This window comes from Ammodytes marinus (assembly GCF_949987685.1).
Source record: "Ammodytes marinus genome assembly, chromosome: 5".
In the NCBI taxonomy this organism is placed as follows: Eukaryota; Metazoa; Chordata; class Actinopteri; order Uranoscopiformes; family Ammodytidae; genus Ammodytes; species Ammodytes marinus.
Genome location: NC_137234.1, coordinates 19,849,562 through 19,870,531, shown reverse-complemented (window position 1 = coordinate 19,870,531; position 20,970 = coordinate 19,849,562). Strand labels below are relative to the sequence as shown.

At 41.5% G+C, this 20,970-nt stretch overlaps 2 protein-coding genes across 2 annotated transcripts in view; both read right to left on the bottom strand.

Annotated features, from left to right (window-relative positions):
- rassf7a (Ras association domain family member 7a) overlaps nt 1–521 on the bottom strand; it is a 30,731-nt gene extending 30,210 nt beyond the window's left edge. Inside the window, exon 1 of the mRNA XM_080027467.1 lies at nt 368–521. The gene's annotated coding sequence lies outside the window, so the exon portion shown is untranslated. The remainder of the gene's footprint in view (nt 1–367) is intronic.
- Nucleotides 522–9,807: 9,286 nt separating this feature from the next.
- Nucleotides 9,808–20,940, bottom strand: lrrc56 (leucine rich repeat containing 56; the record flags this gene model as incomplete). The annotated part of the gene is made up of 12 exons (XM_080028186.1): nt 9,808–10,298; nt 11,500–11,821; nt 12,011–12,225; nt 12,800–12,942; nt 13,505–13,572; nt 13,878–14,090; nt 14,490–14,667; nt 17,283–17,480; nt 17,939–18,035; nt 19,296–19,356; nt 19,988–20,075; nt 20,776–20,940. The coding sequence occupies 12 exons, from the start codon at nt 20,938–20,940 to the stop codon at nt 10,118–10,120; spliced, it is 1,929 nt and encodes a 642-aa protein (XP_079884312.1). The 3' UTR covers nt 9,808–10,117.
- Between the last annotated feature and the right edge of the window lie 30 nt (nt 20,941–20,970).

Below are 20,970 nucleotides of genomic sequence, written 5' to 3'. Positions count from 1 at the left end.
CGATAACAAATGCATGATATGTGTGTCAAAAATGAACACACACACCCACATTTACATTTGTAGTAATAACAGTGAGCGATCAAACTGGTGCTGAAAAATATTACGGACTAAATCATTATACGTTGATATCACCTCAACGTATAGCATTTTGTCAGATGGATGTTCCCTGAACATGTCAAATAAACAAAGACTAATATCTATTTCACAATAACTAAAACTCCTGAATTTTCTTCTCGTTCTTTTTTTCTATTTTTGCATTGTTGGCACATTAACTAGAAAATAAAACCAAAAAAAATAATTAAAGTGAACGCAGTGAAAAACAAAAAAACACTTCATCTCAACAAACAAGGACATTTGTTTGACTTACCTCCGGGCAGCCAAATGGTCCCTGTGATGGCCTGCCTGATGAAAAAGGAGAAGAGGGGAGAGGAGAAGAAAGAGCTCCACAGCCCTGTCACTGTGCCTGTCTGTCTCTCTGTCTGTGTGTGTGTGTGTGTGTTGTGCTGTCAGGGCTACCTGATCCACCACCAGCCTGTGGAAGAGACGGACAGACACTGGCTCAGAGCAATGCACAGAGAGAGGGGAGGAGGGAGAGAGCGACGCTGCTGCACAGAGAAAAAAAAAGTGAAGTGGTGCCGCCATTCCCCGTCACCCGGGAAACCAACGCTCCTTTCAAAAGACAAATCGGCCAATGGCAAACACCGGCAATTGTGTTCAGACAAAAAAGTCACATGACTGCCAAAGCAACCACTCCCTGATGCCTGTGCACAGAGTTTTGAAGGGAAACAGAAAAAGAAGTTTGGAGTTGAGGTGGGGGGAGGGAGGGTGGTAAGAAGAAACGGAAAATAAAAAAAGGTGTGAACAGAAAGAAAAGCAGAGAAAAAGAAGTAGAGTAGTAGACAGTGGCAGACAGAGTTACAGAGGCAGAAAAACAGGTCACCAGTCCTGATGCCATCCCATGACTGTCTGCATGAAGGAACAAACTATTTCCACTTCATCTTCCCCACACTGCTGCTTTTTTTCTACCAAACAGGTTGGCCGCTGCAGCCCATTTCTGTTTTGCTAAGGAGGAGCTATGCTGAGCAGCAGCACAGTTTGATACTAATGGTACAGCTCTATCTCCAGCTGGCACACTCAAGCATTACCTATCTACTATCATGCCGGGCTATTTATATACGGAGTAACATTGCAAGGTTCCATGTACACTGTGTTCATATAGCATTGATAATCAATGTATGACTGAAATCACTTCAAAAAAAAGTTGCCTCATAGAATTGAGATGAGAGAGGTGAGTGACTATGTGGTTTTGTGCTGAGCAAGGCCTACTCACAGACTCCAGGGAAACTGAACAGAAATCTGAATTCACACCGTCTGCATTTTTTTTTATCCAATGAATTAGGGCATTTTCTTCGAAGTGTTTTGGTAATTCTTGGGATAATTGTTGAGACATCCCCTCCAGCAAAAGCTGACTCATGTGGTTTAACAAGTTTTACAGCGGTGGTGGTTGTCTGGGATTAATACAATGGGGACGCTCCTGTCAACTGATCAAACGCAGACTGTAATTAATTCAAAATACAGATAAGATTTTCTTACTCTCGTCTTACTTGTCCATTTGTTCTTTGGTTTTCTATTCCTTGCTCATGCCCAACGATTCTGGAGAATGCTTGTTATCAAAATCACCTTTGGTCAAAATACTGTATTTTGTAAATACACGTACTGTGTGCATGCTAAAAAATAATCTGGTGTTAATTCACAGCCTAGGCTCTGTAAACAGGTATGTAAACAAAGTGGGCCCAACGTAGCTATAGTAACATGCTAGTTACAGAGCCTAGGCTGTGTATTTACACTGGATTTGTTTCCAGTGCACCAAGTATGGACAGCAGCTAGCAGTTTGTGAAGAAGTGTTCACTCCTTTTGACAACAAGAATTCTCCAGAATCACTTAATCAACCTTCAACACAGCTGTGAGCACGTCACTGTTACTGTCACTGAAAAGTAATTACATTATTTCATATAATAATGCCATCATTGTCAAGACTCCATACGGTCCACAACGCTGTTTGTGTCACTGCTAATCCGTCAATAAAACACACCATCTTACCATTAATCATGACAGGAGCCAGAGATACTTGAACTCCTGCATTTTAAAAAGGCAGCAGCTCCAAAGGTAACAATGAACTTGTTCCAGCAGAGCAGTGCTACGTCATCTGCAAAAAGCAGCCATGCAAAAATCCCTTTTTCAGGGTTGATTTCTTTGATTCAATAATACCGGACGGCTGAAGAGAAGAGGTCCCAGAAAATATCTTTGTAAAGTAGGAATATTTTCTCCTTTCCATTCACTATAAAATCGGTCCTCCCATAAATTCATCCTACTACTACTCGTTGGCTAGTCTTTCACAACCACATGTTTGCAGGTTAGGGTTATCTCAAAGTATTAATGGCCAAGTGTTTATGCTGTTATCTGAATTCTTAACAACAAAATAGTTTTATTACTATAAGTTGACTTTGCCCCTGCAACACTTGTATGTCAGTTTACAACCGTGTTGTTTGCACTGGTTTAAACATAAGCCCTAAACATAGCCTACAAAATCAAAAACCCCAGGAATGTGCAGTGGATCTTGTTTTTACAATGCTAGGCTACCTGGCATTTGGCCACGGTGTGTTAAACTAAATTATAGTGAGGCCCTCCAACCGTACATTCCCAACTGAACAAGTGAGACAATTTAGTCCACGGATGTCAGGTTTATTCCTCAGGGCTGCAATCACACATCTCTCACTTTCGTAGAAACATGATGCTGTACACTTGAACACAATCATCTGCCTTTTTTAATACATTGTCTCCTCAGCGGGAAATTACCCTACTTCAGCTGTGCAAGGTAAGGTCTGGCTCTGAGAAAAAAGCATTTAATACCGAGTGGAAAGGGGGGCCCAATTACCTCTGTATAGCAGTGTGAATGCTAATGTGACAGGACAGCTGATGAGACAACGGCAAGAGGAGGGCGACAAAGCCGAAAGCATCCAAAAACATGGACAGCAGTGACAAGTCTAAGCCTCCAGCATTGATTTTTTTGTTTAAAAAAAAGGGTAATGGGAAAGGAGGACTACCTGTGGATTAACAATCCTATATCAACGTGTCAATAGATGATTCTGGCTCTCTGGGCTTAAGAGCACATTCTTGGGATAATTTTCGCAGACGGAACACGCAACCTGGAGATTAAACCCAATCACGAAATGACACCAAATGCGTTCAGCTTCACAAGTTTGGAATCAATAATTTACGAAAAAAAAAAAAAAAAAGAGAAAAGTCAAAACGGAGAATGTTGGGATATATTTACACCTACATGTTCAAATGTGTGATTCAATACTTGGGGTACTTGTGTTTTTCATCTACCTCTGTTCACATGAGATGATGGAGAAGAAATTCATCGCTGGCAGTCACTGCTTGAGATCACACATTCCAGAGGCAGTTCTTCTGACGTCTGTATTCAAATCCAGGAACCCTGCTCACGCTGCTGGTATGATCTATAGTGGCTCTAAACTACCCCAGTGTTCCTGAAAGTCAATATATTAGCATACGGGGTGAGATGAGGGTGGTGGTGTGTTGCAATGATTTAGTGTCTGTGAGATGAGTGTGTGTTGTGTGTGTGTGTGTGTGTGTGTGTGTGTGTGTGTGTGTGTGTGTGTGTGTGTGTGTGTGTGTGTGTGTGTGTGTGTGTTTCTCAGCTGGTAGACAAGCCTTTTTGTTCTCTAGTGTTGAGCAGCTGGACAGATGAGTCACCATGGAGGGATTTCACAGTGAGGAAGAAGAGGGGGGGGGGGGCGGGCCTGGACATATAGAGGTCAAGCCACTGAGCCTTTTGTCCGAATTTTTATTTCATTTCCAGCATTATGACACCACTGTGAGCCACAACTGTAATACGGCAACTAAAATAAAAATTAATATAGAGGACATTTAGAGGAAATACTGAACTGCATTTGCACTATTAAGCCTAAATCCATTCTCAAAGTCAGAAACATCAGGCTGTTTAAATATAACTTTCATTAGACACAAGTCCATTAAGACTTTTGAATTAATGATCAAATTGAATGTGTTTTGCTGAAGATTATAAAAAAAACTGCAAAACAGCATTCTATCTAGGCCTCCTTTGAAAGAGTTATACACAAATATAAACCTGATAGAATCAGTCTAGGATTAAAGGACAAACAACGCATGACATGGAAGACTACTGACAACACTAATGGAAAAAAACATCACGGCTTCCAAAGACATGAATAAAATATGTAAATAATGCTTATATAGCTACAACACGAAGACTTGTGGTCATTCGGCATGAGGGGAAATATGAGGAAAAGGGAGGAAAAAGGCCATGATATTAAAAAACAAGGAAGTAAGAGTAAAGAGGAATAAACAACAGAGGAGAAGTGGAGAAAAGTAGAAACAAAAAGACCCAATAGTGACATAGATAAAAAAGGAAGAGACAAATGCATGTGTTGTCATAGTGACAGGTAAAAAGAGGATATGGATGAGAAAACAGAGAACAACATGTGCCGGTGACGGTACATACACAATAGGCCACTGCACCCGAAATAATAGCTACAGATGAGTCAATCCATCTGACAGAAAATGTAAACTGTTATTTAGGCACCATCTATTAATGGCTTGAAATAATTTTTTCAAAACAAAATGCCAAACACTAAATAGGCCTAAATAACATAACATTAAGAACAAGGAATAGCCTACTATACAGTGAGATACAATTGTCACAACCAGCAAAGCAATATTCCTGAGTTCCTCAATAGGCTACATCTCTACTCATTTCAACAAAGTGTTCTGAAAAAACTAATCAACAATGATAGGGCACTAAATATGCACTAGCCTAGGCCTAGTATGGTATGGAAATAATTAAATAGCCTATACCACTGCAAAGTATGTGGGTGTCCAGTAGGCTAGCATTCAAATATTGACTCTTTTAAACAACTTCATTAAAAACAAATAATAATAATTCATAGCCCCTCAAAGAGCAGCCGTTGTTTGTAAAAAAAAAAAAAAAAAAAAAATTTAAGTTAAGTTTACCAAACAAACAAAAAACATACAAAAGTTATAGCATGGTATGGTGGGCTAATAGAGCCTAGTTTGTTTATCACGTCAGCAAAGCGTTTACTGAATTTAACTGCTTTTGGTGTTAAAGTGACGAATGCTTCGTTAGTCGTGCACTATTAAACAATATTTGACTGAACATAAACTCACTGACAACCAAACCAACTAACCTAAGCATGAACGTTACACCTCAGAGTCCGAGTCAGTGAGAAAAGTTTAACATGCTACCGCAGTTTATGGTTGGCCATGACATCAGCATGCAGGTGCAGCGCTCTGAGCTCACTCTACACTTGTTGCACCATGAACAAATGTTCAGAAACACTTACATTTCATATTATTCTGGCAAATAATTTTTAAAAAACTACTTACAAGAGATTCAGGGCTAGTATTCCTTCACATGACGGTCAGTTGAAAGCTTCATCCTCTCGTGCCCGTCGTAAAAAGTGTGATTTGTCAAGCTAGATTAAATGGTGTCAAGCTATTTAGGAAATAGAAAAAATGCAGTTCCGGTCAGCATTTTCAAATTAAATGCATAAATGGAGACTATTGTGAAAGTAAAAAAAAGTCTGTCAGTTTCTTAGGGACACACATGGATTGTATTGACATGACAACTACAAACATTACATTTTAGAGGAATAGAGAAACATCTGAACTAAATGCTTACCACTTATGATAACTAACTTTTGCCCTAGTCAACTTCAACAAATGGCTAGAGAAAGCCCCAGACTCACAGTGTGTTGGCAGCCATATACCTAATCTGAACCCCAGTAATGAGAACAGTAACTGAAATGCCAACAGGCTAGGTTACACTATGCTACATTGTTGGATTATCTGTTGGACATTGAACATAATTACAGGAGATTGCACATTGAAATTCACCCTACTTGCAGTTTCCAGACTAAATATTATATTAGGTGAGATTATATGCGGCAGACATCATTTATAGAGGCCGTGGCAAAATGCAGCACTGATGCAAAGCATGTTCTCAAATGTCTTGGCCAAATTTTTTTTTAAATAAATTGTTAAAAAATGTAATGATTCAAAAAATAATTGATAGCAAAAAAACGTAAATGCCATGTGTCACACTTCCCAGATGAGTTCAGGAAAAAAATAACATAAATACTACCCCATTGTTTCTCATGTGGCTTGGCCCAAATACGCAAAAATAAAATATATTTTTTATTCATCCCTCAAATAACAATCTCTGCTCTAAAACAGCTTGTGTTTGTGGCTTTGTTATGTTGGAATAGATTATCAAACACATTATTAAGTCCTCATCTTTTTGAGTGCCAAGATATTCTGTGATAAAAAATGTATGCAACATCTTCAGGCCAGAAAACATCCTAGTCCCACAACATTTCTTCTCTTCCTTTTGAAAAACAGGTATCCCCAGAGCCTCTTGCTGCTCATAATAACTGAACACATGACCTTGAAACAGAATGAGCGGAAAATTCACTATTAGCTGTGGCATATCCACTCAGCATCACAAAGCAAGGAGGAGTCAGAAGATTTCCATACCGTGCTACTGCTTGTATAACCTCTCCATACAGTGTTTATTAAGAAATCAAAAATGACAAAAATGCATTCTTTTTTTGGTTTTAGATTATTATTATTTGTATTATCACATTTGCATTGGTGCCAGAATTGATTGTAGATCTCAGAAAGTTAATGGTAAAGACAATGATTTTACCTGCGAACTTGAAATGTATCGTTTCAGCGTACAGATTTTGTCAACATCGTGTGTGTCAGGAGGATTAGATTAGATTCAAATCAGAGAGCTGTACATGTGGAGGAGTTATTGTGATGAATTGTATTCCTTTTGTATACTGTTATGGATTCCATGTCTGGGGTTGGGTGGTAAAAATGTCAAGAGTAAATGAGTTATACGAAGCTTCAATATCTTGCGGTGGATGCAATGTTCCTTTCCAGCAGGATCCTGTGGTCTGGTCTCACGTGTACTGTAGCCTCTACCACCAACAGCTTCTCCATGGGCCTGTCTAGACTCATACTGATGGTATTTCACAGGTACAACCACTGACACGTCTCAAGTCAAAACTAGAAGGAAACCTCCTAATTAAAATCAAATCGGCCAAAGGTAAGCTGTTGTGTGGTTTCTTTCTCTTTCCCCCTGCCTCTGAAAGCTTTGATGAGGTATTTTAGATAATGTAACTACAACCTTTTTCTGACATGATCACACATTCAATTGAATCACAACACAACCTCATCTGTTATTTGCTCTTGGTGGTGTTCACAGGATGTGTTGACACAGTTTTCTCCACTTCAGTCTGACTGTAGAAAATGTATGCAGTTTCTTTCTACACCCTTTCATGTGGTGTGACAGAGAGGGATTTATTTTTTTGCTCTTGAATACTCTATTATACATTATTATCCCTCCCTTCGTGTTTTTTTTCATAATCATCTTGGGGAAAGGTTTCACAAAGCAAATTTCACTGTAGTGCTATCCTTAGTGCTATCTTTTTAATGTGATTTTTGGTTTAAAAACAAACAAAAAAATATCTTCATGTATGGAACCTGGCTTTTCTAGTATTGTTTCATTAAAGGCCTACTTCACCGGTTTCAATATGAAGGTGTATTGAATTCTGAGATCCTATGTAGTATAAATGTGCAAAAAAAATTTAAATTGGTTCATCCTAGCCTGAGAAAAGGCAGAAAGAGTGTTTTTTTTAACCCTATATTAATCTTACTGTGACATCACAGTAAGATAAATATAGGGTTAAAAAAAAAACCTTACTTTGTAAATATTACTGTGATATCTCCTACTGTGACATCACAGTAATATTTACAAAGTAATTTTTTTTTAACCCTATATTTATCTTACTGTGATGTCACAGTAAGATTAATATAGGGTTAAAAAACACTCTTTCTGCCTTTTCTCAGGCTAGGATGAACCAATTTAAAAAATTTTTGCACATTTATACTACATAGGATCTCAGAATTCAATACACCTTCATATTCAAACCGGTGAAGTAGGCCTTTAAGTAAAAGAGAGACAGGGGCATGCTTTTCTTAGAAGAAGAAACCGTTTCCACTTTGACAATAGACTCAACATGCTACAAAGGAAACAATTAGAAGTACCTGCTGTACTGAAACTTTTGCATATTACAGATTGTTGTTTTCTTTACAAGCTAATTTTCTGCTTTTCTCACAGTATTTACTGTCCCAAAGCCATACACATAAAACCAGGCCCTTCTGATTGATAACCACCATCTGGTAATAACTGGGCAGCGGGAAAAAGCTTCTCACAGGCCAGATTAGGTCCCCAGTCCTCCAGACCAGCTGTGAGAATGAAACCTTTTCAGGGAAATTACAAGACTATTCGGAGAGAGAGAGAGAGAGAGAGAGAGAGAGAGAGAGAGAGTATACGGACACTCTCCTGCTTTCCCACCATAAAAAAGGCCTCTCCTTTTCATCCCATCCTCCTCCGTCTGTGTCTTGAGACATAATAGCACGGTGAGATGGGACTGTGGCGCTCGAAACACCTGAGAGAGAGCATGGGGTGGGGGGGGCCAGACCATCCAATACAGCGATACAGTTTTGGGATGGAAAGATTTGCTAGGAGATAACAAAATACACTAACAGTGTTACATAAGAGCTGTCCCATGGTTGAGTGGGTATGTGCACATACCTGTGTGTACACATCAGACATTCCTTTTTTTATCCCATGTTTACTTTTCCTAATCCAACACCGAGGCGAGGAGCATTAACAGTGACTTTGTTACGTTGTCTCATTTATTTACATCCTGTTTCTGAGGACAACGCTGATACATGGATAACAAAAAATATGGGAAGCGCTTTCTAGTGTGTGTGTGTGTGTGTGTGTGTGTGTGTGTGTGTGTGTGTGTGCTCTCATGTCAGGTATTCGTAGAAAAGACCGGGCAAGTTCGGAAATGTCAGCGTGCTGGCTATAGCGACTCCCCTCAATGGAATTCAATGTTGATAGCTTAAAAAAATGCAAAGGAATTAGATGTAGCTGCCTCTCTGATCCTCATTCACCCAAATACTTTTAGTCACAAAATCATTCGCACAAGTGCTGGGTCTTTCCTAAAGCCCTTTGGAAAACAATACGATATGTCACAGTTAGAACACAACTACTCAACTCTAGGTGGCTTGATTTGTTCCACTCTGTTACTTGCATTGTGTCAGCTTATACATTGTGAAGCGTCTTCTCCTGTATTGGCAAAGTGTGCAGGACCAAAACTTGCATGCTTAATGCCTTAATATGTATATTGTGAATCATTCTGTCTCTCATTTAAATGCTTCCTTGGATGCTGACAAACATGCAACCAGAGGAATGAATCTTGTATGTCCAGGGGGTACATTTAAAGGATTGTTTTCACTAGGTGATTAAAGCAATTGAATTTTGGATTTATGGTTTACAAATAGTGCCCCCAAGTGGCCAAATATGATAATTACAACAATAATATCAAGTCAATCGCAGTCACTGCAAGACACCTGAGCTAAAATGAACCGTTACATTTTATTAAACGAACGCACCGGCTAGCTGTGATGAAAGAGATTGTAAAAATTGATTTTAAAATGTTTTCTTTATTGCGTAAAACACAAGGTAGCATTTGAGTTATAATATTTTGACAGTTCAACCTGAGAAATGCACAAGTGAGGTACTAGTCACGTCCCCAATTCACTTTCAAATGCCATTAGAGAGGCAGCAACTCAATAGCGTCAGAGGGGTTCACTTAGTATAGAGTCCTCCAATCACAGATACTCATGTTAGAGCACCATGAGTTATGACTTCATAAGACTTTGCCATGGGAATGCTCTCAAAATCTTCTGGGTCTTCATTTTTGTTTAAAAGAAGAAAAGAAAGAAAAGAAAAAAAAACAGCGTGGGGGGAGTGACGTTCAGAGCCAATGAGGGGAACAAACGGAGCCCCCTCAAAAGGCCTCTATGCTACCATTCTTTTCATAACAATATGGAACAGTGACACTAACCCTATTGATAACTGGCCACTAGGCAGCCACAAGCTCTGTCCATTGTGGTGTCAGTGTGGGTGTGAGCTCCCTCTGCAGGGCTGGAAGTTGTGCTGCTGGTGATGTGTCTGTAGTGCTGCCCTGGCTGTGTGAGGACGAGTGATCAGCGGTCTGTCTAGGAGTTTGGACATCTGAGGAGTTCTTAGAGGCCTGCTGAGGCCAGACTTTACGCTGGATAAGTCCATCTGTGCACTGAAAGACAGACAACCTTTCTCAGTACCACCACATATGAAGAAACAAAGTTCAATTCAAACTGTCACACAGTGCTAATTAACAACATGTATTGTGTATAATGCAACAGTTAAGGTGGAGTCTTGTTATTCAATATCAGTGAATATGTCATCACGATCCACTACATGTCCGTACTGTGTGTGTGCCGAAACAAAATCCAGTGTTGCCTTGGCTCTTTAAATGGGGATGTTGCTGGCTACGGTTGGCCCCCCTTGTTTACATAACTGTTTACAGAGCCTAGGCTGTGTATTAACACTGAATTTTGTTTCAGCGCACACACAAACTACGGCCAGGTAGCAGGTTTTGATAGCCAGGTGCTACCAGACCATCGTACTTAATTTCATTTGTACAGAAGGTCTGGAAGTGCTGTAATTGGCAAACGTTCACTCACTTGGAGGCGGGTGTCTGTTGAAGTTTAAAACTATTGGATCTGCTCAGTGCCACTCTGGATTAGCAAACCAATCGCATAACGTTTGGTCATCACGTGTGTCATGAGCCGGCTTCTGACGGTGCGTTCCAGTTGTACTGGAAACTCGGAAATTTCCGACTTCACTACATATTGTAGTCTATGAATCTACCGACAACCTGGCAACGGTAACTTGCTAGAGCCCAACGTTTAGTTATTTGGATGAGAACGGTTTTAGGCGTCCATACTTTCGCGAGCAGATGCACTGGAACACAGACAGGTCGGAACTCGGAACTACCAAGTCGGAAATCTCCTTCTTCCGAGCATAAAGGAACGCAGCATTCAACTGCAGCTGGAGCGCGACTTCAACGTCATCGTTCTCAGCCACTCGTTTTGTTCGCTGATTGGACCGGCAGAAATCTGCCTGAGCAGAATCCCACTAATACGCCCCGTCCCCAGACTGACTACTGAAGGGAAAATGAAATTTGGCCGGAAGTAGGTAGGCGGGCGGAGCCAGGCTAAGGTTTTGAGGCGATATTCACAGAAGAGTGATTTTGAAAAGAATCGCTGACTCCACCTTTAAATTCAAAGTGCAATTCAGTATATTTTCTATATAAAAATTGACAGATGAGCAAATCTCTGTTTCTGTACTATATAAATATGTGTACGTTGGTGTTATAGTACCCTTTAATAATATCCTACCATCAGTGACTTAGAGTTCTTTAAAAGTGCTACATAAAGTTGCATTGAGTATACCTTGAATCCATGAGCCCTTTACCCAGGGCACTTGTTGGAGGCGGGCGGGGTTTGTGTGCAGGTGGGGGCAACAGAGGCACTTTGGTCCTGGTCAACTGCTGTTTGACTCTTTGAAAGGTCAGGTTTGTGTCTCCTGCGCTTGTACCTGCACCAACTGTGGGCCCTACGGTGGCTAAATCGGGTAAATGTTCAGAACCGGTGTGGCTGAGTCGAAGCCGACGTGCACGGATCCCTGGGAGCTTCCGATGACCAGTGACTGCTGTTGTTGCACGGAGAGAAGGGGAAGAATGGGACAGCGCCGTGTCCTCTGTGTGATACAGGTCTGAAAACACAACAAAATCATTGCAAATGCTTTAGTGCAAGCCATTGCTTTTTTTCAGTGTGTCATTTGTTATCCATTAGTTTTGAACTCCAATGTTATTAAGTGCGGATTATCTTTGTTTGATTCCTCTACTTCTCCATCATTCCAATAGCAGAAGAAAGGGTTTTTTAATCGAGCAATGTATTTTACCTGGGGAGAGAGTCTGGAGAGAGGAATCTAGTGAGACAGTATCTAGGCTGTCCCCATGCTTCCCCTCACCACATTCTTCATCACTTATGTAATTCCTTATAGCACCAAAGTCTTCTTCATGATCATCATCATCATCATCATCCAGGTCTTCTTCATCGCTATGCCGAATAGACAGGACCTGTGGTAATCTCTCCATCTCTATGGCCTGGAGACGCCTGAGAAAAAGACAATGTAGAAAGATATTCAGAAGATTTCCACCATAGCAACATACCCTTACCAAGCCTAGGCTGTGTATTAACACCGGATTTTTGGTACACACACTGTATGAACAAGTTGCGAATCGTGAGGAGGTATTCACTGATTTTGACCAAAAAGTGATTTTGACAACAAGCAATTTCCAAAATTGTTGACTCCACCTTAAAGGTGCCGCGAGTGACTTTTTAATATATCTGAAACAGTCTCATCTTTCCTCTGATGATAATAAATTACAAGTTACAACAAACAAGACCATCAGTGCAAAAAAATGCTACTTTTATACAGGTTTTCTTAATGCCTTTGTCATGAATATGCTCACCCAGGAACAACAGCTGGCGTTGTAAAAACACTACTGCTTTTGTCTAAAGGGGGTTCAAGAATGGACAAAAAATGAAAGTTCCTCGGAGTAACTTTAAAAAACGGGGGTCAAGAGTCTCTGCATTGTGCATGTGAATCCTAGATGTCATGTGTGTGCATTTTACAGCTTAGGAAAGAAAAAGGGAACTGAGGTGTGTTGTGAACAATTAGAAGTACCTGCTGTGCTGCTCCCTCCAAGCTCTCAACTCAGCAAACACATCGACGCGCTCTCTAACATCGGGCTCCTCAAGGTCGTACGTGTGTTCTGGCACGTGGATGGGCAGGTGGCGGGGGGCGAAGGTAGACCTGATGGGCGCCGTCTATCAGACAGAGGAGAGGGAGAACTAGCATGAAGGAGCATGGAAAACAGAACATCACGTAGGCCTTAAGAGCTGAGCTACATTAATTATGAACAGAGAGAGTAGAGCAATGGATGGATGGAGAGAGATAGAGAGAGAGCGCAAACATAAAAAAGGGGCAGACAGAACAGGGAGGGGAAGGTAAGAGGAGGGCATATGAGTGACAGCAGCGGTTTGTTGTATCTGCCAGTATGACAGATCACAGGGTATTGACAACAAGAGCCCCATCTTTCAAGTCCATCTAAGTCTCTGACAGTGACTCCTGTTGATAATTAGCTGTTTATACTGACATGACATTAAAGAGATGGGCTTGAGGTATCAGACAGACATCCATAATGGGTCTCTCAAAGCCCCATTAAGCTTGTAATTCCCCCATCAGTCTACCCATAATGCTCTACTGCATGCAAGACATGATAAATTGGCACAAAGCAGTTTGGATATCTGATGAACATCTTAAGATCTTTTTTTTTTAGTCAGAATTGAGGAAAAATACATTTCTGCTTCACACACCACCACCACCTACCCTTAACTTTTCACGCCTCGCTCGAACAGCCTGGACAGGGTTTCCACAGAACACAATCTTGCCCGCTCCTTCAACAAACAAATCAACAGATAAAAGAGAAAAGATTTCAGTGAATCAAACTCTTTCATGGTCCAGAGAAAATCCTCTTGGTGGCACTGTTGAGTAAAGATTGCTGATGAGGCTGATTGCTAATGAGAAAAGGGAACTGGAACTGATACTATATGACAATGTACAGATGGAAAAGCATTTCTTGAGTCAGTAGTGTTGTTACTACAACGTATATGGAAGCAACAGAGGCAAGGTAATAAACAGGGATGAAGTTAAGACAAATGTGGCTGGATGAAGAGGAAGACTTGAGTGTGAAAAGCCTAACCATGCGTCAGAGTGCTGGTTTCTGCATCCACTGTTGCTGTAGCTGTGTCTGCAGAGCCAGGTCTGGATCCAGAGGGGGAGAGAAGTCCAGGCCCGCATGCTGACATGGGTCTGCAGCCCGCTGAGGGGAGTGGCCACACACAGGAGTGGCTAGAGGCAGGGCGCCTGGCTGACGAGAGTCTGCTGTAGGGCAATGTACTGTCTGCTGGTTCCTCTGCCCAAAAACAAATAAATACACAGCCGTAATGAACTGGTCTGCACTGAATGACTCAAAACAACACGCACACACAGACACACATGTTTGTAAGGCTATACTTGTAAAGACATTCATTGACAAAATGTATTCCCTAGCCCCCTTACCCTAACCCCAACCATCAAAACAAAATGCCTAACCCCAACCCTAGCGCTAGCCTTAACCTTAACCTAATTCATACATGAACTTTCAAGCACAGAGCTAAACCTCAAATAGTCCCTTTAAAGGCCTAACCCAAAAATGTCCTCACTCATAAGTTCTAAAACTCAAATTGGTTCACACACACCCACACACACACACACACACACACACACACACACACACACACACACACACACACACACACACACACACACACACCGTCTTCAGTAGCAGCCTGATAGGAGTTGCAGTCTCTGATGGAGTTTCGGAGAATGGCCCAGTCTTCTCCCATGGTGCCGCCGCAGCTACGCCCATTCTCCTCCACTGGTGAATCGTCTAGGTAACACAGCTGAGGGACCAACTCCCTCACCATAGCCCGATAGCTATAGTCTTCCGTCTGGATAGAAGGGGAGGAAAAAGAGAGAGGCAGAGTGAATGTAGGGGACAGACAGGTGTTTTAATAGGTCATTTAAGGGGACCAAACAGGAGTAAAACAAGATGGATGAAGCATGATGTCAGTTAGAAACTTAGCACTCATACTGAACACAAGAATTTCAAATGGTCTCTTTCCAAATGTCATAACTGATATTCTGAATGACATTCATTTTGTGGGGAAAAATGTGCAGAGACTGATGCACTGTGGGAAAACTGAGAAGTTTATCTTGTGACAGATTCTGGTGTCTCATTGGGCAACCCGACGTGAACCGTCAACCTAATGCAAAACATCTGAGAGTTCACACAGTAAACGACATTGGTTTTGGTATCGACGTTAACTCACATTCTGTCATTCCATTCTATTTAACACGAGACATGCGGTACGTACTGTTTTTACTCCACTAAAATGATTCTCACCAGCACACCAAATGAGCTGATTCATGGTTTAAAGCAGATACAATTGTTACAGTTAATAGGACGTAGCCCTTTGTGTACTAAATACCATGAGTGTATGAAACAACTGCATTTTTTAGGATTTGCCTTCTGTATGTAAATCTCCACTGACGACTCCAGGGACTTAATGATGCTTAACGATGCTTGGCTCCAAAAAAAAACAGAATGGTTGCACTTAACTTGTAGAACAATCTTAAATTCTATTTGAGCTAAAGTATGCTGTAAATAAACTATACTAATGAAGGCATTCCTATATATTATGGGGTACATTTCGACATACAAATGATACAGAACAAGCATATGCAGCAAAGGAGATGTCAGGATACTCTGGGGTCATGAGTATGACATAAAATATAAAAGCAGTCCAAATAGGACAATTCTGAATATGTCTTACAAACATCACATTAAAATAACGCATATAAGAGAGTCTGCAGTTTATCTTTTTGCACTCACTTTGACCAAAAGACATAAAGCCATGCAAGTTAATGATCATTGCTACTCAAGTCTATAATGGGAACTTATCACCGAGGTGTGTTCTTTTAACAGCACACAGAGAAAGAGAGAGAGAGAGAGAGAGAGAAAGAGTCCAGGGAATGACAGAGCCACTGAGCGATCACATTAGAGTGCGGCACTTCTGCCCTCCACCACCAAACCACACAGATGCACTGAATGAAGAAGGGAGTGAAGGGCTGGCAGGGAGGAAAGTCCAGAGAAAAGAGGAGGAGAATGAAGCCCGGGTGAGAGGAAGTGAGCGGATGTGTGCGTTTGTGTGTGTGAAGAAAGGAGGGCGGGAAAGAGGAGTGATAGTTTGGCAAAGAGAGACAAACCTCAGTAACCCACAAAGCGCAGGCCTGATGCATATTCAGCTCAGCATCTCCCCTCATTGCCCCAGTTTCCTTAATTAATGCTCTGCTGGTGGGTGTAAATAAACACATTCAGAGTGGCCAATTTTTTTTTAACTCAGCACAGCAAACAGTGTCTCCAAGAAAGCAAATGCTAAAAAATGCAGCTTCTTCTACCCCTTTATAGCCAGCCTAACTCCATATCTTCCAATATACAACAGCCATACAGTATTTCTGAATAGAAATGTATTGTCTATTTTTTTAAGAGATCAAATTACACTGTAATGTAATAATGAGACATTATGTGAGTGTCATATTGTCTCCAGAGATGAGTGATGAGTGTGTGATTTTGTGGGTTATTTTGATGCCTGCTGCCCTCCCTCTCTCTCTCTCTCTCTCTCTCTCTCTCTCTCTCTCTCTCTCTCTCTCTCTCTCTCTCTCTCTCTCTCATTGGCCTAGCCGGTTGGTGTGTTGAATATCCAGATGCAGAGCGGTGAGATCACACAGATACTTTCATGTCTCAGCACATGCTAATTACATTTGGGTCATTATCTGACAAAGCCATGAGGGCTGACAGCCTGCTGGCACCAACATCACTGAAGCACAAGTTGCATTTCCTATTTGGCTTTTACTGTATAACTGCTATGGAACAGAACAAACACATTCTTTTTCAGGAACTTTTATGTATCCACCCATTTGCTTTGCTTTTAGAAAAAAATATAATTAAATCTTTTGCCGGATTGTTTTGACTCTGACCCTTGCACCACTTTGTATGGGCCACTTCATGGTGGCAATGATGCAGGATTCTAAGTGTATTCTGCTTTTGTGCTTGCAATTTGTTAATGGGTACGTAAAACCATAGCTAAATGTATATTAGATAAACTTGTTAAAACACACACACACCTCTATCAAAAGTTGCATTATCATCAGCTCGTCGCCCTGCATGGATGGTGATCAGTAATAATTGTTGGTCTGGCATACAGCACAAGTAGAAATATGACTTTTGTAGCACATTTTGGCTTTCTCCCTGATGTCTCCAATTTCACCAATACACCCCCTTTGGAACAATGCTTATTTGTCAAATACCTGTGACTCCTGAATCAGAAAGGACATACAAGAAGCCTGGCAAGGACAGTAAGATAACAAGTCCAGTGAAGGTAAAAGCCAGCATTTGGAGCTAAACCCAATCCATGTGACCTTATTCAAATGCCGTCTACTCTTTACAAAATGTATTTTATTATTTAAGTTTCATGGAGTAAAAAATGTGATGTTGTTACCATACCTGGATGGCAGTGGGGTTTGGGCGAACACACACAGGGTTTCCCTCCAGGGTGAGTGTCTGGAGTTTGCCACACAAGCCCAGATACTGAACCTGGACCAAGTCATTCACATCATTCCCTTCCAGATCTAACAGCTGCAGGCTCTCCAGCATGCCCACCGGACCCAGCTCTGACACGTTGTTGTAGGCCACGTACAGCTCCTGAGAAAATGTATTCAACACGGATAGAAAGGGAACATGTCATACAGTCAGAGAGACAAAATATATGTTATCACCCCATCTCACAGAAACTGGGATCTTAAAAATCACAAGAACATTTCTTATATCATAGCAAAGGATTTTTTTTTATATTTCCGGTGTAAATATCCGACTTTTTAACAAGGAGTATAGTATACGCGCATCCAGGAAACTTTGATGCAGGTGCGTTGGATAAACAATTCACTTGGATGAGAAAAGGAGATCGGGAGATAAGTAATATGGAAATGATCCGCGGCACTGTTAGCCTCATGCTGTCAAAACTTTCACCAGTGCAACACAACACATGTAAACTATGTTGAAGTTAAGAAAGAAATGTCTTGGCTATTTAAAAATCAAGTGAGGTAAGCAGCGTAGATTGGTCTCTCCACGGAGGCCATCTGCAATCTAGAAAAAAACTGTACCTTGAGGGAGAGGAGAGACGAAATGCCATCTAGGTCTTGCAGGGAGCAGCAAGACATCCATAACACCTGCAGGTGGGAAAGGGCGGTTCCCAGGTCTCTGAGGAGGCCAAATAGCACAATGTTGATTTTAGAGACAGCGGGGAACGGGTGTTACACAACACTGTGATTCATGGGAAAAATCTAGTCCCCTTTTTTCTCTTTCCCCAAATATGCAATAGGCCTCTCCTATTCCACCCACTTGTCTCCACAGCACACCCCTCATCTGACCCTTTTAGTATAGACTCAGTCGTTGTGTCTATCTACAAACCCCTCTCCACTACACAGTACAGAGCCCACAGACCAGAGCAGGAAATGCTATCAGAGGCAGCACACATCCGGCTGGCTCTGCTGTACTTCAGATATCTCCCTAATATCTGTTTGCACTCTCTTATTCCTCGGCAGTCTGTCGGGGTAACAATTATTCACCTGTCCTGTAATATGGACAATTTGCAGTGTGTGTGTGTGTCTCTCTCTCTTTCTCTCTCATACTGGAGGTTTATTGCTTTTCTTCTATCAAATTTTGATGACACAGCTGCGGCTGCATTTAAACTGCCAGGACAATCCAGGAGAATAATTCCTGTCCCTTTTTTCCTGCGACTGTCCAAGTGGACAAATCTGAAAGCTGGTATATGGTATATGCCACGAAGCCAGGTTTGTGTCCCATTCTGAGACAGGTGGGTGAACCTGTTCTCCAGGTGTGTTTGTCTCAGAGACAGCGAAGTGAACGCCACATCTGCTGGTGTCTGGTTTACAAGCAGCAACACGCAGCTTCCCCAAAACAGAAACATTGTACAACAAGTCCCCGTTGGAAAAACATTGGCAGAGCAGAGTGGATATACTACACCTGCACTGCAAACACACTTCACTTTCTTCTTTGTCACTGTAACTTCTGACCTGCTATGGCCACTTCCAAGTATTGTCTTTTTATGACTTCCAAGGCCTCTCAATAAAGTGTGACTCCTAACACAAATGTGACTAGTAGTGTGAAGCGTGACCATAATCCCCATGGGTTTCATCTGTTCTGGGTCAAATTACAGTTCTCCTTTGGGGAAAGACCTGGACCTGTTTGTTTCTAAGCATAAGCTAAATATAATACAGTAACAAGAAGCATGCATAGGTAGCACACACATTCAGACATCGTATTTCGTCTATGGTTTGGGGATTTCCTTCTCCCTGATTATGTGTGTGGTGGTATTCCAATAGTAATGTCAACATAATATGCGTAGGATTGCGTGCCTCTTCTTTAGAACAGGTTGCAAACCAGGAAAAAATAAATAATGCAGTAGGTGGTAAATGTGTTATGTAACTCTATGCTTACCTTACGGAAAAAACCTTGCTGTTGTTCATTTTGAGCCGCACCAGCTTGGGCAAGTAGGCACCTACAATATGATTAGATAAACAACACAGCCATTTCTATCACTTTCATGTCACAATGAGGTGATTATATATTGGGTATTAGACTGGCCTCTTGGCTCACTTCCAAATTCACCTCATCAGGCGTTCAATCATTAGCTGAAGGACAGATAGAGCACCTAAGGCGGCAGGCTGGGCGTGACGCACACACGTACAGACACCGCTCCGTCATGCCTGCGCTCGTTGTGCAATCTAGGATTTTGTGAGGATGTGGGCACCATAAAGATGTTCCTCCGACATTATCAGCTCAGTCATCTTGTACTGAGGTTGGCACACCTGACTGATCACCCAGTACTGATACGTTGTGTGCGTCACAGCACTGTCTTTTTATTTGCCTTTGTGTTACTGTATATAGTTCTGGCTCGTGATTGTCTATGCGGTCATTCTAAGCATCTGTAGTGAATCACCATTGTACAGACCGCATAAAGTCTTGAGAAAAAAATCTTAATTTAAATGTAAAAGGAGTTGGCCTTCTGAGTTTGTGGCCATGTTTTCATAAGGAACATTTGATTCATACAATTAAACCAACAATAAAGAACTACAGTGGTAAGCCGTAATTTATATTTGTAGGTGCTTTGATTTTCCTGTGTATCTTACCAAAGTTACCCAGTGTGTTTCCCTGTGTATCCACGCAGATCTCCAGCGACGTCACGTGAGAGAGATCCCGAGTCCCACAAAGCGATTCCTGTAAGGGACAGAATACAACAGCTAACATGTTCTGTACTTTGTCTTAACGCGATATAGTTTCATCATTCAGAATTTACCTCAGATATACTATGACTTTGATGTGACAATTTACTTGAAGCCTGTGATGTGAACTTGCTTGTCTGTCTGTCCTGGGAGAGGGATCCCTTCCTCTGTCACTCTCCCTGAGGATTCTCAACATTGTTTCCCCATTAAAAGTTTTTTTTGTTGGGAAAAAATATTTTTTTCGTCAAGCTTAGGCTGTCTGAGGCAAATGGCTTTTTGTGATTTGGGCTTTATAACTAAACAACTGATTAAAGGTGGAGTCAGCAAATCTGGATACAGCTTGTCGTCAAAACCACTGAGTCAAAATCAGTGAATATCTCATCATGATCTGCTACCTGTTCGTACTCTGTGTGCATACAGTAAGTGGTACATCTTTGCTGACATGTGCGATACTGTATTATTGTTTTCCCTTGCTTTAGCAGATTCTCCAAAGACACATTGGAATAAAACTACACAAACTTCTCTACCAGTGCTCTTCAGAAATAACAGCTATATCAGATGAAAGAGGTTTACTTAAGGCTATCCTTTGATGCACAAAGACAAAACACGAGTCAGTCAAATACATGGCAGGACACGGTGTATCGGTGTGATGATGAACTTTTGACTATATCCTGAGGGCTGTTCTGTGAAATTACCAGCTTCTCTTGAGAGAGGTAGAGCTCTCCTGCAGTTTCAGAGTCCTCGCAGGGTTTCGTGGCAGGAGTTGGGTTGATGTGGCCCGATCCACTCAGCTCAGTCACTAGTACCCGTGCCGTACCGGGTCGGACCCCCTGGGCTACGGACCCATGACAGCAACTCATCTTTCACAGCCAGCTGCAAGGAACAATGTG